Source organism: Lissotriton vulgaris, chromosome 6 (assembly GCF_964263255.1).
Source record: "Lissotriton vulgaris chromosome 6, aLisVul1.2, whole genome shotgun sequence".
NCBI lineage: Eukaryota > Metazoa > Chordata > Amphibia > Caudata > Salamandridae > Lissotriton > Lissotriton vulgaris.
The window spans coordinates 785,004,490-785,031,971 of NC_141694.1; the positions used below are offsets into that span (position 1 = coordinate 785,004,490).

At 46.3% G+C, this 27,482-nt stretch overlaps 1 protein-coding gene across 3 annotated transcripts in view; it reads left to right on the plus strand.

The window, feature by feature from the left end:
* Positions 1–27,482, plus strand: part of AK9 (adenylate kinase 9) — a 1,394,796-nt gene that overhangs the window by 1,271,777 nt on the left and 95,537 nt on the right. For all 3 annotated transcript variants that reach the window (XM_086926806.1, XM_086926808.1, XM_086926807.1), the window contains exon 37: positions 8,847–8,993. In XM_086926806.1, the coding sequence (XP_086782932.1) occupies positions 8,847–8,993 (147 nt within the window). The remainder of the gene's footprint in view (positions 1–8,846; positions 8,994–27,482) is intronic.

Consider the following 27,482-nt stretch of genomic DNA (forward strand, 5'->3'; position numbering starts at 1 on the left):
ACTGTGCGCTAACACAGCATCACTGAACGCCACAGCATCACTCGTCGCCACCACAACATCACTCAGCGCCACCACAGTATCAATCTGTGCAACCATTCAACAACAACTGGTTCAAATATGTTCTCACAATGTTTCAAGCTTTATTACAAATGTCACAAAAAATGTTAATATTTCAACTTCTGTTCTTGGATTTTTGTCACCATAAAATACACTGAACATAATCTTCACAAAAGTTTAAGCTATTGCCATTATAAATTACAATAACTTTTATTTAAGTATTAATTATTTAAAAAAATGTAAAGCCATTGTTATTTGTAATATCAATACATCTAAGTCACGTAAATACAAAACATGTTGCATTACAAATGCTATAGGTGTCACATTTGCAAAAGATAAAAGTCTTGGCATTGTAAATGACAAAGCTATTAAATTCACAATTTTCAAAAAAAATACATAAATAAAACATTTGTCATTTACAAGACCAATAGCTCAAACTTTCCTAATGCAAGACCTATTGCATTGCAAATGCTTGTTGTAACTGGTATTGGTATCTCCATTTTTTTGAAAATGTTAGTTTCTATTTTTGAATGTGTGTATCAAAGGTTATATTAGAGTGAGAGGAGGTCTGCCACTCTTTCACAAGGATGCTGTCATCAGTGATGTCATCAGTGATGTCATTTGAGATGTCATCAGTGATGTCATGAGTGATGTCACTGACCATGTCATGAGTGATGTAATATGTGACGTCATCAGCGGTGCATTGCGGGCGCGCGAGTTATAGTTAGCTGAACTAACTAGAACAGGGAAATTTCAATGGTTTTGTATGAGTGAAATGTCCAGCTAACTATAACATGTGTGAAATCAATGTTTTTTTCAGGGAATTTCCAAGGTTTTTTAAATTCTTATTCCTAACTATAACGTGGCTGAAACCTATGGTTTTTTCAGTGAATTTCTAAGGTTTTTTAAATGCTAATTCCTAACTATAACGTGGCTGAAACCTATAATGTTTTTTCAGTGAATTTCAAAGGTTTTGTAAATTATAATTTTTAAATGTATTAATTGTTATATATTTTTATACTGATTTACTACATTGTTTTAAAGTATTTATTTTTAGATATTTTATTTTTTAAATTACATTACATATTTTTAATATAAATTGAAAAAAATGTTTTAAAAAATATTGAAATTGTAATATATTCTTTTTATTTTATCTTTTTTTTTAATTCATATATAATTTATATAGCAGGCAATAATATCCTATAGAAGGAAATTTAAGTTACTGGTAAGTACGGTTAAAATTACTTTTCAGGATCAGTACTGGGCTGAAAGATGCAGCACTGAGGTCTCTCCTGATAACAGGTGAGTAAATCGGAATTTGTAGTTTGTCTGATTTTAGAGAATTTTTTAAGTTCCAAAACTCCACACTTAGAAGAATTTCCAAGTGAAACCAGTCAATGTTAGCCTATGGAAGGAAATTCAAGTTACTGTAAGTATGGTTAGAATTACTTTTCAGGATCAGTAGTGGGCTGAAAGATCCAGCACTGAGGTCTCTCATGATAACAGGTGAGTAAATCGGAATTCGTACTTTGGCTGATTTTAGAGGAATTTTTTTAAGTTCCAAAACTCCACACTTAGAAGAATTTCCTAGTGAAACCAGTCAATGTTAGCCTATGGAAGGAAATTCAATTTACTGTAACTACGATTAGAATTACTTTTCAGGGTCCGTACTGGGCTCAAAGATGCAGCACTGACGTCTCGTGATAACAGGTGAGTAAATCGGAATTCGTAGTTCGGCTGTTTTTAGAGGAATATTTTGCTCAATAGTGAAGGAAGGGTGCCTGGGGTGACATCTGTGCAAACACGCCCTGTGGCGCGTTTTAAGTGGGGGAATTAATTCCTCTTCAATCCTGAGGTCCCCTGTGGGCCAACTATCCCACCAGGTACCTCCAGTATGCCTCAGGGAGCTGCGATGCAGAGAGGTGTTCAGAGTGCTCGCCCGCTTTTTACAACACCCTGCAACGCAGCTCCGTTGCGCTTACTGTAGGTACCTGGTGGGCTAGTTGGCCCCTAGAGGACCTCTGGATTGAAGAGGAATTAATTCCCCAACTTAAAACGTGCCACAGGGCATGTTTGCACACATATCACCTCAAGCTGGCCCCCTACCTTCACCACTGTGCAAACACGCTCCGTAGCTCGTTCTAAGTTGGGGGATTAAGTCCCCTTGCATACTGGGGGTCCCTGGGGGCCAACTAGCCCACCAGGAACCTCCGTTATGCGCCAGGGGGCTGCGTTGTAGAGAGGTATAAAAAGGGGCATGGCCTCATTACAGCTCTCTGCACCGCAGCCCCCTGGCACGTTTCCAGAGTGGGAACTAAATCCTCTTAAATACTGGGGGTCCCTGGTGGCCAACTAGCCCACCAGGAACCTCCACTATACATGCCAGGGACTGCGTTGCAGAGAGGTGTAAAAAGGGACGTGGCCTCATTACACCTCTCTGCAATGCAGCCCCCTGGCGCGTTTCCAGAGGGGTAACTAAATTCCCTTGAATACTTGGGGTTCCTGGGTACCAACTAGCCCACCAGGAGCCTCCAGTATGCGCCAGGGGGTTGCGTTGCAGAGAGGTTTAAAAAGGGGCATGGCCTCTTTACACCTCTGCAACGCAGCCCCTTGGCGTGTTTCTAGAGTGGGAACTAAATTCCCTTGAATACTGGCGGTCCCTGGGGGCCAACTAGCCCGCCAGGAACCTCTAGTATGCGTCAGGGGGCTGCGTTGCAGAGATATGTAAAAAGGGGCCTGGCCTCATTACACCTCTCTGCAACACAGCCCCCTGGCGCATTTCCAGAGGAGGAACTAAATCCCCTTGAATACTAGGGGTCCCGGGGGGCTAACTAGACCACCAGAAACCTCCAGTAAGCGCCAGGGGGCTGCGTTGCAAAGAGGTGTAAAAAGGGGCGTGGCCTCATTACACCTCTCTGCAACGCTGCCCCCTGGCGTGTTTCTAGAGTGGAACTAAATCCCCTTGAATACTGGGGGTCCCTGGGGGCCAACTAGCCCACCAGGAACCTCCAGTATGCGCCAGGGGGCTGCTTTGCAGAGAGGTGTAATAAGGGGCCTGGCCTCATTACACCTCTCTGCAACGCAGCCTCCTGGCGCGTTTCCAGAGGGGGAACTAAATCCCCTTGAATACCGGGGGGTTCACGGGGGCCAACTATCCCACCAGGAACCTCCAGTATGCGCCAGGGGGCTGCGTTGCAGAGAGGTGTAAAAAGGGGCGTGGCCTCATTACAACTCTCTGCAACGCAGCCCCATGGGGCATTTCCAGAGGGGGAACTAAATCCCCTTGAATACTGGGGGTCCCTGGGGGCAACTAGCCCACCAGTAACCTCCAGTATGCGCCAGGGGGCTGCATTGCAGAGAGGTGTAAAAAGGGATGTGGCCTCATTACACCTTTATGCAATGCAGCCCCCTGGCGCGTTTCCAGAGTGGGAACTAAATCCCCATGAAAACTGGGGGTCCTTGGGGGCCAAGTAGCACTCCAGGAACCTCCAGTATGCGCCAGGGGGCTTCCTTGCAGAGAGGTGTAATGAGGCCATGCCCCTTTTGACACCTATCAGCAACGCAGCCCCCTGACGCATATTGGAGGTTCCTGGTGGGCTACTTGGCCCACAGGGACCCCCAGTATTCAAGGGGAATTACTTCCCGATCTGCAAATACGCCAGAGGGCGCGTTTGCAGAGTGGTGGGTTTTTGGGGGATCGGCAGGGTACGCCTACCCTGCGCGCATCCCGTGATTTATTTTAAAAACACAATTTTTTGGGGCCTTGAGGGACCCCCTAAGCAGGCCTAGGGGGTCAGGGTGTTTCTACCCTGCCCCCTTTGCGTCTTTTGCGCTCTTGTTTTTCTGTTTTCACACATATCACCTCAAGCCCCTCCCCATACCTTCACCACTGTGCAAACGCGCCCCGTAGCACATTCTAAGTTGGGGGATTAAGTCCCCTTGAATACCGGGGTCCCTGGGGGCCAACTAACCCACCAGGAACCTCCAGTATGCGCGAGGGGCTGCATTGCAGAGAGGTGTAAAAAGGGGCGTGGCCTCATTACACCTCTCTGCCATGCAGCCCCCTGGCGCTTTTCCAGAGTGGGAACTAAATCCCCTTGAATACTGGGGGTCCCTGGGGGCCAAGTAGCCCACCAGGAACATCCAGTATGCACCAGGGGGCTGCGTTGCAGAGAGGTGTAATGAGGCCACGCCCCTTTTGGCACCTCTCTGCAATGCAGCCCTCTCGCGCATACTGGAGGTTCCTGGTGGGCTTCATTTGAGTATAGTTGGGATGAGTTCTGTGAGTTCTTCTTTATGAATTTTATCAGGGCGATTTCTTGATTGATATGAAGAATACGGATTACAAGGTTTTTGCTTGTTCTTGGCCCTTTTGGTCCACAACGTCTCTTTCCCATTGGAGGATAGGCGATAGAATCTGATAACTCTAAGGTGGTTATTTCTGGGTCTTTCCCACCTTTTCCCTCAGAGCTCAATTTTTCGAGCCTATACAGTGGTTTATTATTTACATATTCTGTGATAGTGATCATAGGTACTAATCAGAGTCAGGTTATTTTCATATTGTTCCTATGTACATTTAGTCAATTGTTGATTTTGATCGGCTGGTTCTCTTTGTGAATGGTCAAAGGATTAGTTTGCAGACCCTCCTCCAGTTGGTATAGCTATGGTATTTAATTCAAAAGTTAAGGAATCTTCGGCTAGGTGTCTCTATCAGATGTACAAGTTACTTACCTTCAGTAACGTAATATCTGATACAGACACAATCTGGCCACAGATTCCTTAACGCCCTGCCCATTCTCCCTGCTCTACAAAAGGACTATGAGACAAAGGGTTATATCCTGTTTCAGGGAATGGTGACTCAACAAATCTTTTATTGTTGTTCATGGGTCTTGTATTGGTATTATCATGCCTCTCACTTACCATTGGTGAGTGGCCTGTTGAGTGGAGGGTGTTCCCCTTTTTAAGGATGGTTCTGTTTCAGGGTGCAGGGTTTCACTTATCCAAAGCATAATTAATTAACGTGGGAGTTTTACCATCAACCCTTTGGGTGGTATTGGCATACCATTTCATGTTGTTTGTAAATTGTGTTTTAAAAGATTCTGATTGTTTTTGGGCACACTGTTTCAACAGCCAGTTTCTGTAGGCACTCCGTGTTCTGACGATGGAGTTTTCACAGAAAGAGTGAAGTCTGCGCCCCGGAGCGGACTTATATGGCTCCACGGATGTCATGTCCAGAGACGATGTCACCGCAGAGCTCTACAACTCTGTCCCCCTGCATCCAGGCTGGCGCCTGGAGAGAATTCAAAAGTTAAGGAATCTGCGGCTAGACTGTGTCTTTACCAGATATAGCACTACTGAAGGTAAGTAACTGTTGCTAAATTACCGAAGGTAAGTAACTTGTACATTTAGCAATACTTTTGGGGGTGAAGCCTGGAATACCAGGGCCAATTTCAGCAACAGCCAAAGTGAGCGTTGTGCAAGCTCATACTGTGTGGAACTCTGCTTGTAAATCTGCTCGGTTTCTCACTCTTAGATATCCCTCTCCGGGGTGTGGAAGAAGCACTTCCAGCTGGAGGCGACAGAAAGGGGTCCTACTACTTGGGGACACCAAGTGCCTTGGCCTGCTGTCTGTTGTTGCCCCTCCTCTTCAAGTGACCATGTCGTCTTTGTACAGTTGCAGCAAAGAGTACACCCACAACTAGAGGTCAAAGTCCAACTCTCCCACATCATATTTCTCTCCTACCGCCAATCTCTCTGAGCTTATATAAAAGCTTGTTCTGATTTTGTTTATGAATTGCTAGCTCCTGCAGAACCGGTCGAACCAGAGTGAGGGTAAAAAAACATTTTCAATAACTCTACAATACTCAAAGGGCATGGGATTGAAATCAGGTTGGTGTCCTGTGACACAGAGTCTGCCGTCTTCACATGAGTGGAGGTGCTACTTACTTGCTGTTTAGCCAAGAAACAGCACCAGTGTTCCCCAGTGAAAAGAAATTGTGACAAAACGGCCTGTCAAGTATGGCCCTTCATACTCCAGCTTGATTTATTCACCCTGCACAATCTAGTGCTTTAAGGCAGCCAGCAGGAATTTCATTAAACATTCATACATTCCTCTAGCTTACTGCCAGTGACCAAAGCTGCATGGTGGTTCTTATTGGCAGATCAGGGAATCCACTCAAACAACAGTACCTTCTTGTTCTCCTTAGATAACTTGATACGAGAAACTGTGACCAGCAGAGGTGTGTTTCTGCATACCATATTATGCACTAGTATATCTGATATGCAATCGGATATATGGTGAACTTATGATGCAAAATTATGTACCCAGTTTGTGTGCAGCTTTCCTATAGTTATGTTTACTATTTGTAAATAAAATAATAATCTAGAGTTCATATAATGCAGCAGTACACTACTTACATGTAGTGGAATTTCTGTAGTGAAGTACACATGACCACACTAGTGGTATTTTATAAAATAGCTATACACTGCTTTTTCCAAGATACCTTATGTGGCATAGCGACAGGGGGGCTTATTTACAAATCATTTGCGCCACAAGTGCATCACGTTTTGTGAAGCACCAATTGCGCAACCTGCTGCCTCATACTTATAAGGACACGTAAAGCCAGCCTGCATGGCTTTTTGTGTCCTTGTAAATATGTCCCCTTTACACACAACACTTTGCTTGAAAGGGGCGTGCCATGGGTGTTGCTATGGGTGTTCCCATGCAACACCCATGGGTTCTGTCACATTTCCAGATTTACAAGAAATCGGAAACCTGGTAATGTGTCAGAAAGCTACGCCTCCCCAAGGGAGACGTGGGGAGGCGCTTTTTTCCTCTTTCTATGCGTGCTGCATTCTGCAACACACATAAAAAGAGGAAATCACCTCTTGTTATTGTTTATGTACAGGAAGGTATCGCAGCAAAGAGTACACCCACAGCCGGAGGTCGTAGTCCAAGGTATCCCTTCCGGCACATAAACAATCATTGAAAAACATGCCAAATTTCAACTTCTATGTGTGCTGCATTAAGCAGCACACATAGAAGTCTCTAAATTCTATTTCAGATTGTTTATGTCCAGGAAGGCACACCCTCCTGCACATAAACAATCATCCCCCTCAATGCGGCGCATGGCAGTGAGTTTTGCGCCAGCTTAGGGGAGAGCAAAGGGATCCGTCATATCATTGCAGATAAGATGCATTCCTGTGCTTCGGAAATTAACGCAGCGTGGTGCAGCCAAATGGCTTGTGGCACTGCACTGCATTAATTCCTTGTAAATGGGGCTCAGGGTACTTACCGTAACTTATAAGGACACGTAAAGCCAGCCTGCATGGCTTTTTGTGTCCTTGTAAATATGTCCCCTTTACACACAACACTTTGCTTGAAAGGGGCGTGCCATGGGTGTTGCTATGGGTGTTCCCATGCAACACCCATGGGTTCTGTCACATTTCCAGATTTACAAGAAATCGGAAACCTGGTAATGTGTCAGAAAGCTACGCCTCCCCAAGGGAGACGTGGGGAGGCGCTTTTTTCCTCTTTCTATGCGTGCTGCATTCTGCAACACACATAAAAAGAGGAAATCACCTCTTGTTATTGTTTATGTACAGGAAGGTATCGCAGCAAAGAGTACACCCACAGCCGGAGGTCGTAGTCCAAGGTATCCCTTCCGGCACATAAACAATCATTGAAAAACATGCCAAATTTCAACTTCTATGTGTGCTGCATTAAGCAGCACACATAGAAGTCTCTAAATTCTATTTCAGATTGTTTATGTCCAGGAAGGCACACCCTCCTGCACATAAACAATCATCCCCCTCAATGCGGCGCATGGCAGTGAGTTTTGCGCCAGCTTAGGGGAGAGCAAAGGGATCCGTCATATCATTGCAGATAAGATGCATTCCTGTGCTTCGGAAATTAACGCAGCGTGGTGCAGCCAAATAGCTTGTGGCACTGCACTGCATTAATTCCTTGTAAATGGGGCTCAGGGTACTTACCGTAACCACTTAAGGGCTTCATTGAACAGCTATGCATTGCTTTGTGCCTCCATTGGGCCAGCTTTATCGCCTGGTGTAATATTGAAAACTGCTCTAATAAGTTCAGTTTCCCCATATAAGTCTTTTTGAACAGTTATCTTTTTAAACAGTTAGGAGCCGATTCACAAAAGTAATCTAAGCCAAAATCCTAACTTTAGTTAAACTTAAATTAAACTTAAGTTAGGATTTTGTCTTAAAACCAAAACGTAAAACAAACTTAAGACAAAATCTTAACTTTACTACTCCTACATGCCTTTTGTGAATATCGAAAGTCGTAAAGTTAGGATTCTGTCTTTGATTACTTTTGAAAATCCTGCCTCTAGTCTTTTGACTAGACCAGTCCTGTTGTGCAGCCAACAGACCACTTTAATAAACTGAACGTTCTCAAGACATTACAACACCTGCCAAACAATATGTCAATGCGTTAATATACTTTCTGCTGCTTTGTGTGTATGTGTTTGTGTGTGTACTAAGTGACACTTAATACCGCATAATTACTATTCACATTTCACTACACACTATACCACACAATTCCACTACACAAATCCACTCCACAAATTTCCACGCCACAATTCCAATCCAAACCACATAATTCCACTACACACCACATACATACACTCCATAACACATGGGTAAAAAACATTGCGATTTACAACGCCAATAGCTCTAACTCAAGCAAATACGAGACCTATTTCATTTTCAATTCTTGTTTAATAAATGTTGTATTTACTTACCTGTTGTTTTTACTTCTTTTGCAGAACTGTTCTTGATGGATATCCTGTCACGAAAAAACAAGTAGATATTTTAGAAGCACAGAGCATTATACCAGTAAAAATCATAGAACTTAAAATAAATACGAAGGAGGTGTTAAAAAGAGGGCTACTGGACAAGAAGAACTCTGACAGGTAGCTATGCACATTAAAGACATACAACTAAACAACCATACATACATGTGACTGTTACAAATTGAATAGTGTAATGTTTTATAAGACGTTTATGCAAATTAATCAACACTGGTAAAGAACAAATGTGCTTTTCAGTTTTCTGAACTTAAACCCTTTCTCTTAACACAAACACGGCCCAGGGTTCCCTCGCCCTGCTTCTTTTTGTACACTGACTCCTATCTTTGATAAAGAATTTGAAAAAAAATATATAACAACTCATGCTTCTATTTTGTCCCATTTGATCTGTGCCTAACCCTGACTTTTTTCCCTTGCGGCGCTTATACTGGTTCAAACACTATTTCATCTTACGATTAAAGTGGTGTTGGACCAATTTGCACAGTCAAGGTACTGACATCAATTTTACATCACTGAACTCACAGGGATTGTGAAAACTCCAAGCATCACTCAAAGAAAGTGTAGCAAAGGAGCCAGGCCCATGAGGCAGGGGAGTGGTAAGGGTGTGATATAAAACTGGTGTTTGGTGTTGCAAACTGTCATTCTGATGGATACATCTGCCAGTGGATTCCTCACCTTGTGAATATTCCACTGCGTCAGCAACTTTCGGAAATGCTTTAGTAGCTCTACATGCCGAAGTGGGCGACGTCACAGAAGCATGGCATCGCGCGCGGCTCCGCTGACATCACCAACTCCATAATAGGCCTATGTCGGCGTGATGACATCAGTACCCTTTTTTCTGCTTCGTTCACGCTAACGGTTTTTCTAGGGATCCTCTGTAGCTCGTTTGTTACTCTGTTACTGTCGAGTATTTCCAGTGTTTTCTTGGATCTTTTCGAGATGTCTTCGAAGAAAACTGGTTTCAAGCCCTGTGGAGAATGCGGAAAGATGATGCCTATAACTGATCCGCATGAAGATTGTGTGTGGTGTCTCTCATTTGACCACGACGTCCAAGGCTGTCCCAGTTGCAAGAACATGAACCCCAAGGCGTTGCCAGAAAGGGAGGCAAAGCTTCTGGTGGTGAAGTTGAAAGGCAAGAAGGAGAAGAAAAGGTCGAAGTCCCGTTCCAGACTTTCGAGGTCCCATTTGAAGTCAAGGTCGGCTTCGAGGTCGTCTTCGGGGCATGCTTCTCGATCCAAGAAGGAGCATAAGAAAAGGAAGCACGGGTCTCGACTTCATTCCGAGAGAGAGTCCGATCCGAAGTCGAAGTCTCCAGGTTGTCGACATTGGAATGATTATGTTTCTCCTTCACCTACTGTACCGGAGCTTGGAAGGTGAGCCATCACCTGTTGGTTCACCGGAGCAGTCTCCGGCTCGAGAGTCGAATCTGTCCCCTACGTCGACTCATTCTCCACCTCGAGAGGAGGAAGAGGCTCCTTTGCCTGAGGTTTCTGTGACTCCGGTCCATCGTCCCGAGGTTCCAGATGCCCTGAATCCAGTGCCTCCTCAAGAGCAGCCTGTGGGTTCGTACCCTCCTTTTCCAGGCCCTGGGCAAGACCCAACGCATTACTTAAATGCTATGTACGGGGTCTTTCCAAGAGCCATGTACCCCTCTGGAGCACCGGTTGCTCCCATGGCTCTGATGGCTTTTAATCTGGTAGTCCCTCAGACGTATGCTCCGGCGCCGTTCCTGCCATTTATGCCGGCGCCGGCTCCTTCTTGGCATCTCTCGGCACCGCCGAAGTAAATAACGCCGTTTCCATCTTCTCCGGCGCCGGTTCCAATTTGACCACGTACGCTCCAGCCTGCTCCTTCTGCTCCGAGCTCGACGCCGGCGCCAGCTCCATCGGAGTCGATTGCGGATCCACCGACGCCGATCCCGAAGATGAGGTCTAGAAGGGAAGCTCTGTAAATATAGGAGGGGTGTTACCCAAATAAGTCACTGGGGACCTGGGTGCTAAGTGATATACAAAAAGGAGGGTCCCAGTGAACCGTTATACATTTATCAAATTTATTCACAATACCATTAAGTACATTTCTTCATCAAAGCGCATTGCTAATGAATCACAATGAGCTTACTCCACAGTACATTCGGAGGAAGAGAGATATAGAGAAGAGGAAATGGAGGAAGCTGACCTGCAGGAATCTGAAGATTTCTTTGATGATCTTAAGGAGGCTAGTGGTTTAGAACTATCTTCGGATTGAGAGCTTTCCTCTGCTCCAGATGTTCCAAACATTTTAATGGAAGTGCTTCACTCTCCCTCTTCAGTAGTAGAACCTATGCTTCCTTTTAATGATGCAGTAACAGAGCCAATCTTGGAGGCGTGGCGTAAGCCTTTTTCGGCTCCAGTAGTTTCAAGGGCTGTCGCAAGGAGATATAGGGCGGCTCCTGGAGATCCAGACTTCTTATCTTCCCATCCTTCTCCTGAAAGCTTGGTGGTACAGGCCGCCTGCTCCAAAAAGTCTACTTGTGCTTTTCCTCAAGTGCCTGGTGACAAAAAGTCTAAGAAACTAGATCAATCAGCTAAAAAGGTTTTCTCTTCAGCTAGCATGGCTCTCAAGTCAACAATCGCCACTTGCCTTTTTGGGGCGTTACATTCACACTCTAATGGACTCTGTGAAACAGTTGGTTCCTAAGATTCCTGAAGAGGACAAGCAGAGCTTCAATGAGGATCTTGCTGATACTCAAGCTGCTGCTCGCCAACTCATCCAGAGTGGCTTGCACACAGCTGACTCTGTGGCAAGGGTCATGGGGTGATCGATTGCTACCAGGAGAGCTGCTTGGTTGAAGTCATCCGAGTTTTCTGCTGATGTCCAGGCTACCTTAATAGATCTGCCATTTGATGGTTCGGTCCTGTTTGGGAAGAAGGCGGATACAGCCTTAAAGAGATTCAAGGATAGTGGAGCAACAGCTAGATCTTTGGGCCTCCAGTCCAGAGGTTCTGTGAGTAAAAGGTATAGAGGATTCGGAAGGTCTTCCTTTCGATCTTTCAAGCAACCACAGCAGCAGCAGAATCCGCTGTACAAAGCGTACAGAGGCAGGCTCAGGGGCCGTCCTCGAGGGCGTCAAGTCCCCTCCTCCTCCTCCTCCTCTTCCCACCCCCCTCCTACCACAGCAAAGCAGCCCTAGATCCGCCATTCCGGATCATGTTGGTCCTGTGGGGGGTCGGCTTACTCATTTTCTACAGGATTGGGAATCTGTCACTTCAGACCTTTGGGTTCTCAATCTTGTAGAGAATGGGTATGCTCTTCCCTTTTTTCTGGAATTTCCCCCCAATTACCCTCCTTGTCAAGGATTTTGCACGGAGGACCACCTACTTCTTCTGCAGGAGGAAGTCCTGGCATTACTAAAAAAAGGTGCGAGAGGTGGTTCCTGAGCAGGAAAGTGGTCAGGGATGCTACTCCTGGTATTTCCTGATACCCAAGAAGGATGGCAGACTTCGTCCAATCTTGGACCTCAGGGTCTTTAACCTCTATCTGAAACAGTAGAAGTTCAAGATGCTCACCCTTGCGCAGGTTCTTCAATCGCTGCTGGAAGAGAACTGGATGGTGTCAATCAACTTACAGGATGCGTATTTTTATATTCCCATCCTGAAGTCACACAGGAAGTATCTCCGTTTCACGGTGGGGTCGCAACATTACCAGTTTGCTTCTCCTGAAAGCTTGGTGGTACAGGCCGCCTGCTCCAAAAAGTCTACTGGTGCTTTTCCTCAAGTGCCTGGTGACAAAAAGTCTAAGAAACTAGATCAATCAGCTAAATAGGTTTTCTCTTCAGCTAGCATGGCTCTCAAGTCAACAATCGCCACTTGCCTTTTAGGGCGTTACATTCACACTCTAATGGACTCTGTGAAACAGTTGGTTCCTAAGATTCCTGAAGAGGACAAGCAGAGCTTCAATGAGGATCTTGCTGATACTCAAGCTGCTGCTCGCCAACTCATCCAGAGTGGCTTGCACACAGCTGACTCTGTGGCAAGGGTCATGGGGTCATCGATTGCTATCAGGAGAGCTGCTTGGTTGAAGTCATCCGAGTTTTCTGCAGATGTCCAGGCTGCCTTAATAGATCTGCCATTTGATGGTTCGGTCCTGTTTGGGAAGAAGGCGGATACAGCCTTAGAGAGATTCAAGGATAGTGGAGTAACAGCTAGATCTTTGGGCCTCCAGTCCAGAGGTTCTGTGAGTAAAAGGTATAGAGGATTCGGAAGGTCTTCCTTTTGATCTTTCAAGCAACCACAGCAGCAGCAGAATCTGCTGTACAAAGCGTACAAAGGCAGGCTCAGGGGCCGTCCTCGAGGGCGTCAAGTCCCCTCCTCCTCCTCCTCCTCTTCCTCCTCTTCCCACCCCCCTCCAACCACAGAAAAGCAGCCCTAGATCTGCCATTCCGGATCATGTTGGTCCTGTGGGGGGTCGGCTTACTCATTTTCTACAGGATTGGGAATCGGTCACTTCAGACCTTTGGGTTCTCAATCTTGTAGAGAATGGGTATGCTCTTCCCTTTCGGGAATTTCCCCCCAACTACCCTCCTTGTCAAGGATTTTGCACGGAGGACCACCTACTTCTTCTGCAGGAGGAAGTCCTGGCATTACTAAAAAAAGGTGTGAGAGGTGGTTCCGGAGCATGAAAGGGGTCAGGGATGCTATTCCTGGTATTTCCTGATACCCAAGAAGGATGGCAGACTTCGTCCAATCTTGGACCTCAGGGTCTTTAACCTCTATCTGAAACAGTAGAAGTTCAAGATGCTCACGCTTGCGCAGGTTCTTCAAGCGCTGCTGGAAGAGAACTGGATGGTGTCAATCAACTTACAGGATGCGTATTTTCATATTCCCATCCTGAAGTCACACAGGAAGTATCTCTGTTTCACGGTGGGGTCGTAACATTACCAGTTTGCGGTCCTTCCGTTTGGTCTTACTACTGTACCTCGAGTCTTCACCAAGGTGATGGCAGTGGTGGCAGCCCAACTCAGAAGGTCAGGGATACCGGTATTCCCTTATCTGGATGACTGGCTGATCAAAGCAGAGTCGCTAGTGAGGGTGCTCCATCATCTGCAGATTATAACACAGTTGTTGTACAGGTTGGGTTTCTCGATAAACGTGCCCAAATCTCACCTGATGCCTTCTCAGCGCAACCAGTTCATAGGTGCGGTGCTGGATACCACTGTGTGTCGGGCATTCCCTCCTCCGCAAAGGATTCTCGACATACAGGAAATTATTCCTTTATTTTACAACAGAGCGGTCTTTCCAGTCCTGAAGGTCCTTCGCCTGCTCGGTCTGATGGCTTCCTGCATGCTGTTGATCAATCATGCACGCTGGCACATGAGGGCTCTCCAGTGGTGCCTCCGCAGGCAGTAGTATCAGTACAACGTAGATCTCAGGGAGTCAATCAGGATCTCCAGAGAAGCTGCAGCGGATCTGTCTTGGTGGAGCGTGGAAGGCAATCTGTCTCAAGGAAAGCCTTTTCATTTGCCTCCATCGGTAGCCACAGTGATAACGGATGCATCCACTCTAGGGTGGGGTGCTCATCTGGGGGATCTGGAGATCAAGGGTCTTTGGTCTCCAGAAGAAAGGTTACTTCACATCAACCTCCTAGAGTTGCGGGCGATATGTTTGGCACTCAAGGCCTTCCTCCCTTCCCTTCGCGGTCAGTCGGTTCAAGTCCTTACGGACAACACGAGCGCGATGTGGTATGTCAACAAGCAGGGAAGAGTGGGGTCGCATTGTCTTTGCAGAGAGGCTCTGCGACTTTGGTCCTGGGTTCAGGACCATCAGATTTTTCTGATGGCAAATCATCTGGCCGGAGTTCTGAACGTGCGTGCAGACAGTCTCAGTCGGCAGTTGGGATTCGAAACTATATTGCTGACAGAAGTTTTGCAACCTGGACAAACTTGATCCAAACCCTTACTTTCATTTATTAAAGCCCTAACTGACATCTGTATGGGCACCTGGCCTACACCTTGTGCTTGTCCACCATTGAACAGCCAAGTTGCTAGTTGACATTGACTAGCACAAGGTGACCCAAGTTGTTGATACTGCACCCTACACCATAAAGGTTGGCGATTCATGCTTTCACTAGTAGGGTGAACCCAATTAATTCCCTACAACTCACCAGACAGAGGGTCAAAATGAATTGAAGCATTTGAGAGGCAGGTGATTTCCGCGGCCAGCGTAGCCCTCCAGTCAGTCAATGTTTTATGGGGCCTGATTGGTGACATCTTGCTGGCAGTCCCCAGGAAATTTCAGATCCTCCTGTCTCAAACCAACCATGATGGTCAGGATGACACAAAGTATATTACCAGTTCTGATCTAGACACTACTAACTGCTTGGGCAGATCAGATGGCACTAACACGGTGCTTCAGCTGCACACTTGGATGAGATCCGCAGGCTTTTCTGGGGATGTGCATGCCTCTCTGATGTACATGCTATTAAATGGATTTAACTGTTTAGCAAGAAGGCCAATTCAGTGCTGGAATGCTTAAAAGAAAGCTGGGGCTTGGCATGTTGCTTAGTACTTTCTACCTCTCTGAGACAGTAGTCTCAACAATATTGCCCCTTTCTAGGCTGCTCCAGAGGCTTGGCGTACCGCTACTGCCAAGGCTCACTGCCGTCGCATCAAGTGCCCCAGGCTTTTGGGGTTAGGTTTGGGGATAAAGATAGGGAGCAAGCAGACAATGCTCAAGTCATCAAGGGCAGCACACTTCCCAGTGCTCTGCCTGCAGCATCAGCCCAAGCCTCCTTTTGTTTGCACTTAATGTCACACAACCACCCTGTGGGAGGCAGGATCAGACATTTCCTCCTAGGGTGGCAACAGGTGGCTCCGTCAGATTGTTCAATGAAGCTATGCCCTGCCATTCCTTATAGATCCGCCACATTTCCTGCCCACATCAGAGAAGTACCGGTCCATCTTACTCCAAGAAGTGCTTGCTATTTTAGCCAGGGGAGCATGTTCCAACACTGGCAATAGGGACTGGCCATGACTCCTACTATTTCCTCCTGCCGAAGAAGGACAGAGACCTTCTTCCCATTTTAGATCTCTGCACTCTGAATGCCTTCATGCAGAAGGGCAAATTCAAGATGTTCATACTGGCCCGGGCCCTGTCTGTCTTGGATCCAGGTGATTAGTTGGTCACTTTAATCTTATAGTACACTTCTATTCATATACCCGTTGTGCAGTCCCACAGATGCTACTTTCTGTTCATGATGGGCCATGAGAATTTTATTTGGCATACTCCCCTCACCATTTTCCCTTGGGTGTTCATGAAAGTGATGGCAGTGGCTGCACCACACCTTTGGGGCTAGATGATTTGAGTTTTACCATACATGTCAAAGCCGGGCTCGCCACTGTCATCATAGAGCACCTACAAATGACAGTACCCACCTGACTTTGTTGTGGTTCACTATGAATGTGCTAAAGGCACACCTGCCGCCTTTGCAGAATCTCCCTTTCTTAGGGGCTATCTTGAAAACTGTGGAGTTTCAGGCCTTACCTCCATCACAAGTCCAGGACATTCTGGCTATGATCCTGATGTTTCAGCTACATTCCTGGATATTGTTGAGCGTGGATCTGAGGTATCTGGGCTTCTTGGTCTCCTCCATCCTGCTCGTCAACTATGACAGGTGGCATATGCAGGCTCTGCGCTACAACCTAAAGTCTCAGTGGCCTGAGCACCAGGGAAATGTGCCTGCACTGATGACTGCTCGACCTCTGTTAGACCAGCAGCCGAACCCTCTTCCAGCTGCACCTGGAGCTGACAGTGGATGCCTTGCTGCTGGGATGATGATGGTGTCTGGGAGAGCTGAAGATGAGAGGACTCTGATCTCCGGCAGAGACTGGTCTTCAGATCACCCTGTTCAGGGTGCAGACCATTCACCTGGAACTGAAAGGCTTCCTACCACCCATTAAATGCTGGTTCAGGCTTTCACAGAAAGCACCACTGCCATATGGTACTGCAATAAGCAGGGGTGAGATGGTGTCCTGGGTCCTGTTCCAGAAGGAACTTCGTCTCTGGAAATGGCTGGAGCATCAGGGCATTTCCCTGATCATGAACCATCTGGTAAGACCATCAAATTTTGGGACAAATTAAACCAGTTGGCGGTGCCTGCTTGATCACCAATGGCAGTTACACCCCAAAGCTGTACAGGGCCTTTTCTGGCAATGTGGAGTAACCTGGCTTGATCTTTTCACCACCGCTGAGAGCTCCCAGAGTCAAAACCTTTGTGCACTGAAGTTTCCAAAAATGATGGAGGGGAACATGGGACTCCTGTTCACCTTCCCTCTGCTATCTTTCCTGCCTCAAGTACTGAAAAAGATCAGGACTAAAGGGCCAAGTCATCCTAGTCACTCTGGATTGGGCAAGAAGCATGTGGTTCCCAGATCTTCTGGGCATGAGCACCAGTCCTTTGACAGTCCTACTGTTTCGGCACAGCAAGCTCTCCTTTCGCAGCATCAGGACAGCATCCTGCCTCAAACCTGTCCAATCTGCACTTCCATATAAGGAGACTGCACAACAGCAGTTAACTGGGTTTACAGAAAATGTGATCCTCCCTGAGCACTCTAATATTAAATGCTCCATGTATACATTATTCAATGTCAAACAATTTATTCTGTTTTCTTCAAAACCAAAATTCATCCGTTGGTACAGCACAAATTCTCATATCCATGTATTCAAAACAATCAATAGGGTATTTCTTCAAATGTAACCAATTTCCAATGCAGCCAAAACGTGTTTCGTCATGCTAATTAAAGCATCCTTGACTTCTTCAGGGCTGCAAACCCAACTAAACAAAGTATAAGCACAATTCTTACTAAATTATATAAATTCATGTTATTACCTCTTTAACCTCTTATAATTTAGAGCAGGGGTACTCATAGTACGGCCCGCGGGCCGGTGGCGGCCCGGCAAGCCTTCCTTGGCGGCCCGCCGGACCTTGCAGACATGTACCAGTTTAAAAAAAAAAAATTCAAGAGTTTTAGTAAACACCGGCGGTTGATGCAGCCTGACTCGGAGAGGCTCTGCTCTAGGGGGGCTGGGAAATTCCAGCCATAGAGTGGAGCTGCAGGGGCCTCAGAAGAGGTGAAACAGAACAAAGCCTCATTAACGATTTAATGGTCTTTTAAAGACCTGTGAAGTGCTCCGGCTGTGTGCGCGCCAGGCAAGCTGACTCATCCCGGGCTGCCACAGAGGAGGGGGGGGATTATTGGACAATTACAGTGATCAGGACAAACCCCCATGACTGATTGAACCGAGCCGAGCATGAACTTGGAGATCACTCTGCGCAGCCTCGAGTAGCATTTGTTTTATCGACACTGAAGGGATGAAAGTCTGAATCAGCCCAGCCTTATTTGGAATCTCTGCCCTCCGGATTACACCTGATCTCTGCTGCAGTGGTCCAGCCAGCTCTCGTGCACCCTCTACATTAGGGAGTCACTAATAATGTGCTGCAGATTTTGGGAAGGCTGGGGAAGGTGGTTCGATGTGTGCAGTAAATAGCTCTTGCTTTTCGTGATATTTCTAATAGAATTAATACACCTTGCCTAGACAGAGATAGGGAGACAGAGATGGAGAGAGAGGGCGAGGGAGGGAGAGTCAGGGGAGGTTGAGGGAGTGAGAGAGTCAGGGGAGGGCGAGGGAGGGAGTGAGAGAGGGAGGGGGAGAGTCAGGGGAGGGTTAGACAGAGGGAGGGAGAGACAGAGGGAGGGAGAGACAGGGGAGGTTGAGGAAGGGAGAGTGAGGACGAGAGAGGGAGAGTCAGGGAAGGGAGACAGAGGGAGAGCCAGGGGGGGTGAGGGAGGTAGAGAGAGGGAGAGTCAGGGGAGGGAGAGAGAGGGAGAGTCAGGGGAGGGAGAGGGAGGGAGAGAGAGAGTCAGGTGAGGGCGAGGGAGAGAGAGAGAGAGGGAGAGAGGGTGAGTCGGGGGAAGGCGAGGGAGGGAAAGAGAGTCGGGGAGGGAGAGAGAGGGAGAGTCAGGGGAGGGGAGGGAGGCAGAGGCATAAGGAGGGAGGGAGACAAAAGGAGGGAGGGAGGGAGAAAGAGGGTGAGAGGGAGAGAGAGAGGAAGACAGGGAGAGAGAGGGAGGGAGACAGTTAGAGAAAGGGAGGGAGACAGTTAGAGAAAGGGAGAGAAAGGGAGACGGAGAGAGGGAGGGAGACAAAGAAAGGGAGGGAGACCAAGAGAGGGAGGGATACAGAGAGAGGGAGGGAGACAGAGAGAGGGAGGGAGGGAGATAGAGGGAGTGAGGGAGGAAGTGGGAGGGAGTGAGGGAGACAGAGAGAGAGGGAGAGAAAAAGAGAGGGAGGGAGAAAAAGAGAAGGATGGAGACAGAGAGGGGAGGTAGAGAAAGAGAGAGGGAGGAAGACAGAGAGAGGGAGGGAGAGAGACAGAGAGAGGGAGGGAGACAGGGAGGGAGGGAGACAGAGAGAGGGAGGAAGACAGAGAGAGGGAAGGAGACAGAGAGAAGGAGGGAGACAGAGAGAGGGAGGGAGACAGAGAGGGAGGGAGGGAGACAGAGAGGGAGGGAGGGAGACAGAGAGAAGGAGGGAGACAGAGAGGGGGAGGGAGGGAGACAAATAGGGAGGGAGGGAGACAGAGAGGGAGGGAGGGAGACAGAGAGGGAGGGAGGGAGACAGAGAGAGTGAGGGAGACAGAGAGAGTGAGGGAGACAGAGGGAGTGAGGGAGACGAGAGAGGGAGGGAAGGAGAGAGAGAGAGAGAGGGAGGTAGAGAAATAGAGAGAGGGAGGGAGACAGAGAGAGAGATATGTGTGTATGCTCGGTCTGGTGGCTCAGTGGACAAAGACATCCACTGCCAGGGCCTGTGTTCAACCTCATGGTCACAGGTTTTTTTTTGTCTCTAGCCCCGCCCCTTCTCTCACTGACCACGCCCCCACCGGTGCAGCCCTCGGCCACAAACTACACTGTAAATTTGGCCCCTTAGAGAAAGTTTGTGAGTACCCATGATTTAGAGACTCAAAATATAGCAGAACATTTTTTTTTTGGTTTCATAGTAAACCAGCACCCATTATGCAAAAGAATAGAGTTTCATAGTAAACTTCAGAAAATGTTCAGTGAACAGAGTATCTCTCGTTTAAACACCGACTGTGTGAAAGCCCAAGAGCAAAGATAAAGTTACTATCTATAAAAGTCACCTGAAAGTTGACAACCAAAGTAAGTATGTATTGAACTCCTCCGGTATAGAACGACTCGCTCACTATCTGTAAAATCAAGGTCATAATATCACATACAACTCCAGTTACAACAAGAGCAACCCCCAATAATATATGATCTCATATTTAATAGGAGTAAGGATCATGACGTTAACATAATACAAGACTCTTAACTACCCAGTAGCAAACCAATCACTAAATCCTTAATTGTACCAAGTAAAAGGAGCCACATTAAGAAGCATCTGATTTGATAAGTCCATAGTGCCCCAATTTCAAGAAAAATCTACTGGTGGCATTAACATTTCACTCTCCCAAGAAGTTGTAACCCTTTGTGGTGTTATTCCTCTATTGTAGTTGGTCAGCAATATTATTTCATGAGCTGAAACCAAACTCTGTAGATAAATCCGGAGAAGCATCTGTGTAGATCAAATTTTATTTATTTATTTATTACAGGATTTGTAATGCGCATGGCTGCCTCAGCAACGAGGCGTCCCAGCGCAACCAGAAACCTAAGCGGAGCAAGAGAGCGAAGCAAGCGAGGGGTATCACAGAGTGGGAAACAGCCAAGTCTTCAAGGACTTGCGAAATGTCAGAAGATTGGGGATGGCTTGAATACATACGGGAAGAGAGTTCCACAGTTTGGCAGCCATGAGGCCATACGACCAGCCCCCAGCCCTTGCTTTCCTAACACGGGAACACAGACCAAACCTTGATTAGTCGATCGTAAGACTCTACTAGGCAGGTATGGCTTCAATAGGCCCGATAGCCCCTCTGGGGCTTGAAGTCTCGGGATTTTGTGCGCAATACAGAGCACCTTGAACTGGATTCGTGCTTCAATTGGCAACCAGTGCAGCTTCACAAGAACTTGGGCCACAGAGTGTGATTTAGGAAGAGCCACTAACATACGGGCGGCTGCGTTCTGGACCCTCTACAAGCGTTTGATGCTAGCTTTGTTAGCACCAAGATATAAGGCATTGCCATAATCAAGCCTCGCCAAGATGGAAGCCTGCAAGATGGTCTGACGTACTCTGGGAGGGAAGAAACCAAGCAGGGGTCTCAATCCTCTCAGAAGCCCAAAGCAGACTGCGGCTACAGCTTTTGTCTGCTTATTAAAAGTTAGACCGGTATCGAACCAGAAGCCCAGGTTCTTCACCGTCTCCTTCGGCACCGGTGCGGGCTTCAAATGATCGGGCCACCATTGCTCTGACCAGAGTCCTTGGTCCTTCCCATACAACAAGATCTCGGACTTGCTGGCATTTAATTGAAGGTAATTAACCTTCATCCAGGCCGAGATAGCTGTTAAATCCTCCTTGAAGTTTTCCAGATTGGTCCTGCATTTTTTGGAGAAGGCAATCACCAACTGGGTTTCATCGGCGTACGACACCAGGGACAGCCCTCTATCTCTGGCCACCTTCGCCAAAGGTCCCACATACAGATTGAACAGAAGGGGGCTCAAGATGGAGCCTTGAGGAACCCCCCTACCCAAAGCATGTTCGTGATAGTGGAACGGCGGAACAGACACTTGGAATGACCGCTCAGCCAGAAAGGACCGAAACCATTCCAAGGCAGCATCCCTAATACCAATCGTCCAAAGATGATGAAGAAGAATCTTATGGGACACCGTATCAAATGCGGCACTTAGATCCAATAGGATCAAGGCCGCTGAGTCATCTGCATGTAAATGTAAATGTGTTTGTATTTATATAGTGCCTTCTACCCAGAGGTCTCGTAGCGCTGTATTCATACCGCTGGGGAACCCTTCCTGTCTTTCCTGTGAGATGTCCACTCCTGGGCACCCCCAAGGTGAAGCCAGGCATCCAAGCGCTGCTGGGGCCGTTGTGGAGATTAAGCAAGCTATTGCCCAGAGTCACAGACTGGGACCCATGATTAGACTAGGCACCGAGGCGAGAATATCAGGTCCAGGGAGATTGAGTACAAGAGCCGCCGAGGCTGGAATTGAACCCTGGTCCCGGGCCAGACCTCTGCATCAGGGTCTGCAGCTCTAACCATTGAGCCACGCTACTCCACTGCATCCAACCTACTACGTTTGGATTCCATGACCGCCAACAGAGCGGATTCCGTACTATGGCGGTGGCAGAACCCATGTTGAGATGGGTCGAAGATGTTATGCTCATCAATGTAGTTGGATAAGATGGCATTTCCGTGGGCCTCTACCACTTTCGCCATGAAAGGGAGCTGTGATATTGGGCGATAGCTGCCTGGGTCCTCCTGGTCTAGGGATGGCTTTTTCAACAGTGGAATGATCTTAGCGTGCTTCCAGCCCTGGGAACGGAGGCTGACTTCAGCGAAAGGTTGATCAGTTCCAAGGCCACCGGGGAAATGAGAGGTAGAATCTGGTGGAAATAACTCACTGTCATCGGGTCAGCCGGCGAACCAGATTTGATCTTGACACTAATAATCTGAAATTCTTCCGGCGACAGCAAAGGCAGGGTCACCATACCATTATTCGACGCATTAGCTGGCCCTGCTAACCCGATATTTTCTGTGTGGGTATTCCCTGAGGAGAGGTTTTGATAGATCTGATCCACTTTCCCACAAAGTGGAGTGCCAAGGCCTCACACTGCTGATTAGAAGTTACCGGGGAAGCCCTGGCCTGACCAGCAGTCTTCATGTTTTTAAGCAGTTTAAAGATGGTTTTAGTGGGGTTAGAACTTGTTAAGATTTGGTCAGCTACAAATTCTGCCTATGTTTTACGAATAAGCTTGTGGTAATCCTTTACTGCCTTACGGTAAACAACTTTAGCCGATAGTTCATAGGAGCGACGCCAGGCGCGTTCCAACTGCTTACACCCCTTTTTTGCATGCATTAGAGATCAGAGAACCAAGGATTTGAAAGTCTGCGGCTCTTCCCTCCCCGCTTGCCCGGAATGCAGCTATCCAGACCGGCTATCAGCCAGTCCTGAAAGCACGCATTTGCTTCCTCGATGTCTGAGGGAAGCTGAGATCTAAATTCCTCTAATCGCTTAGCGAGCTACTCCTGCTCAAGCTTATGCCATGGCCGTTTTACCACAATAGCCGTGCGGTGCACATCAACTCTACTCTGCCACAGTAGAGAAAATGGAATGACTGAATGGTCAGTCCATGTTAGCGGGACCGGGGGGAGGATATTTAGGCAGGCAAGGTTGGAAAAAATGGGGTCAAGCAAGTGCCCAGCCACATGTGTGCTCTCCAAGACTAATTGAGGCAGCTGAAAGGCTACTAAATCAGCTAAGAAATGAGAGATCTTTACCTTGTCCTGTAGTTCGAGGTGCAAATTGAGATCCCCTAGAATGGTAAAATTGTCCGCTTTGCTAGCCATACGTCCAATTCTATTTATTAGATCTTCGCAAAAATTCCCTGAAGGGCCGGGGGGGTCTATAAATTGAAAGGCCAGACCATAGTCAGGTTACAGTTCAACTTTAATTTGAAGAGGGCGCTCTCGCAACCCACGATGTCTTCCTTTACTAAATTAACCGTGACTGTTGCCTTAGCAATTACCGCGATTCCCCCCCCCTCTGCCCCCTCTCTATTGACATGATATATCATGTAACCGTCAGGAAGGGCAAGCCCTGGCTCCGCCACAGTGTCCTTGGTTAGCCAGGTTTCTGTAAGAAACAGGGCATCCAGGCCCTCGGCCATTAAAAGATCAAACACATCCGCATGATGGCTCACCAAAGAGTGGCAATTTAGAATAGGAAAATTGAATGTGGTACAATTAGATGGACGGATAGCATGCTTCTCCGAGTTGACTTTGAAGATACAATGATTACACTCAAAAAAAGGCTCTTGAAAGGCCCACAGTGATGATAAGCATCTAGTGGCTAGACCCAGAAGTTCGTCGCGGGTGTACCTGAAAGGCTCACCCTTTGGAGATGCAGGGCTCCTGCCATCTGGCGCAATCTTGGCGCGGACGGGCGCAGACGGGCTTGCCTTAGGCGCGCCCGCTGCCCCCATCCGCTGCACGTGCGCCTTAGTGTGGACATTTATAGGAGCCCCGGGGTGTCAGCCAGGTGATCCTCCTCACCCAAGATGGCACCCAAAGTCCCTTCCTTTCCCCGAGCAGTGGCTCCGAGTGATGTGAAGAGTGCAGCTACTGCGAGAAGCCAGCGCGGTAAAAGAGGTAGTTAAAATTCCATTCCCCAAAGTAAAAAACAAATCAGAACAGTTTGCATAAAATTTACGAACGGAAAATTTGATTTTGTTTTAAAAACGCTGTCTATACTCCTGGTTCACGCCTCAGGGGTCTGGTGGCTGCGTGTGCGCCTTAGTGTGGACATTTATAGGAGCCCCTGGGTGTCAGCCAGGTGATTCACTAGCCAGCGACCTCGCTTGATCCTCCTCACAGAAGATGGCGCCCAAAGTCCCTTACTTGCCCCGAGCAGTGGCTCCGAGTGATGTGAAGAGTGCAGCTACTGCGAGAAGCCAGCGCGGTAAAAGAGGTAGTTGCAATTCTTTTCCCCAAAGTAAGAAACAAATCAGAACAGTTTGCATAAAATTTACAAACAGAAAATTCGATTTTGTTTTAAAAACGCTGTCTATACTCCCGGCTCACGCCTCAGGAGTCTGGTGGCGGCGTGTGCGCCTTAGTGTGGACATTTATAGGAGCCCCGGGGTGTCAGCCAGGTGATTCACTAGCCACTAGCCAGCAACCTTGCTTGATCCTCCTCACCCAAGATGCCGCCCAAAGTCCCTTCCTTGCCCCGGGCAGTGGCTCCGAGTGATGTGAAGAGTGCAGCTACTGCAAGAAGCCAGCGCGGTAAAAGAGGTAGTTAAAATTCTATTCCCCAAAGTAAGAAACAAATCAGAACAGTTTGCATAAAATTTACGAACAGAAAATTCGATTTTGTTTTAAAAACGCTGTCTATACTCCTGGCTCACGCCTCAGGAGTCTGGTGTATTCAAGATTCTAAAAGTAACAAACAACAATATTGTTCAATTCATGTATAAAACCCTCCCGGTCTCCCCATTTGTTCAAAAATAATATCAGTTTTAAACAAACAGTATATCAAGTGTCGATAAGCAACTGCAAACTAACCACTCGATATCCCCGATACTGGTCCTTCACAACGGGGTCAAATTTATCCCACCCTTTCTTTTAGGTAACCTTAACTTCCATGTTATAGCCTCCAAATAATCTTCCAAGTTTCACGAGTATGTGATCTAGAAGTAAACACATGTCCGTGTAAAGTACATTAAATTATGTCTATCAAACTCAAAATATAGCGTCCGAAAAGATATTCATTAGTTTCCCACTTACCTGACACTAGTTCAAGCCTCTCCCTCGTACCTCCTAGACGGTGTTCTACTCTGGCACCATTTTTCCACTATGTTTTATATACAAAGTGACGGGCGCCATCTTTAAACATGCATTTGCAATACATTTCTTCAATATCATCTTCTACTCACTATGACCTAATAGTTACCTAATTTCTCCTATTTATCACAACTCGTGTACCGTTAATTTTAAATCTGTGCGAAATTAATGTCACGCGAATCTATGATGTTTATGTAATTCCAATATCGTGTCACTATACCAGAATGTAGTCTACGTCTAACTGGTTTGTATAAGAGCTCTGAATCTAAAAATTCTCTATCTGCTACTGGTCCAAATATTCTCCAATACGTATTCTGTTAGCAGTTGCCTAAAAGTCCTCAATTTCAAGTATGTCAGTCTTATCCTACTGGCAAAGGTCCGCCATCTTAGAACGGGGAATCATAATCTTCTTGTACATGGGACCAATTTTTTGCGCTCTATTGAACCAAATCTAAGATATCCTTACAAAAATGGGGACTGAATATTATATACTGGAATTTGTTTAGTAATGTATGTCTACGATCCAATTACTACTTAGTTTCAAGTATAAATCACGTATAAAGACATTATAGACCGCTTCCTTCTTGCTACAATCCTCATTATTTAAAACCTCACCATATCACTATGGATAACCATTAATAGCACCCATTATTATCTGAAGGCCACAAAAATCTCTTATAATAATCTCAAAAGAGAAACCACCACCAAAGAGTAACATAAAAGAATCAGGTAGGACCAGAAGGAAAGGGAGTATAGAAAACATGTTTTGTCTCCAATTATAGTTTTTTCACAGTTAGGGCACTTATGAAATTATCTACAATCTCTATGACATTTGTAACATCATAAGTCATAAAAATGAAATGTAAAGTCTTACATATACAATTCTACATATACATGTACTAAATGAAACCTATAATCTACAGTCACAAATCTTACGTATACAATCCTACATATACATATACTATATTGTACCAGTTATCTACGGTCTTAAAACGAATCCTCAGAAATTAAATCTAATCTGAAAGTTTATCTGTTCTATGAACAATCTGCCCATCAGAATTTCACCAACAATCTTGTAAAGCACACGCATGTTAGCCTGATAAATGGTTGTTAAAGTCAATGATCGTTGCATATACTATTAATCATAACATCCCAAACTTTCAAGTTAGGTCGCAATTATACAGATCAAAGGGTCAACAAATAATGATTTCAAATTGATCCTGAAGCGTAAGCACTGCAAGCCCCCATCATCACTAATAATAACATGCTAGGTTAATAGTATCATTTTACAGTTATCATGCCATAATAAATCATTATAAACATGTACTATTAACAATCCAAATTTGCTACATTTCAGATGACCAGCATCATAATGTACCTAAACTTTGTAAGTTTCTGGAATTCACAAACTGAGTATCTTCTGTGTCATATGACATGTCCCATGACGTAATTAAGCATTCATTGTCCCAGGAAATATTGCAATTCACTATCTACATTCATTCCAATTTCAACTGCTTTCAATTTCATTATCCAAATCTCTTCTTTATGTCTCAATTTCAGTTGCCTGTTACCACTTCTATCCATTCTCACATGGTCCGTACCATGAAAGCTGAATTTGTGGTTCTCTTTGTCCTGATAATTTTGTACCGCATGTGCCGCAATAGGATATTGTGTATCTCCATTCTTTAGTGCCCTGAAGTGTTCCAACATCCTATCGTGTAAGCATCTAATTGTGCTCCCAATATAGATTTTTTTTATAGCTACATACAATAAAGTGTATGATAAAATTCGTATCACAATTAATAAATGTGTTAATCTTGTATGTCCCTGTATGATTGTAGTTGAATGTTGTAATTTTATTAATAGCCCACCTGCATCAGCTACATCGTCTACAGCTGTAAAAACCTCTCATTTGATTGCTAAGCCAGTTCACCTTAGGTGGTATTCTAGGATAACTGGGACTGACAATGTTTGCAAGTGTTAACCCTTTCCTAAAGGGCAGGCTGGGTCTGTCATTCAGGTATGGCACGATATCCTTGTCTGATCTGAGAAAATGCCAGTACTTGTTAAGTATTGAGTATAGTTTATTAC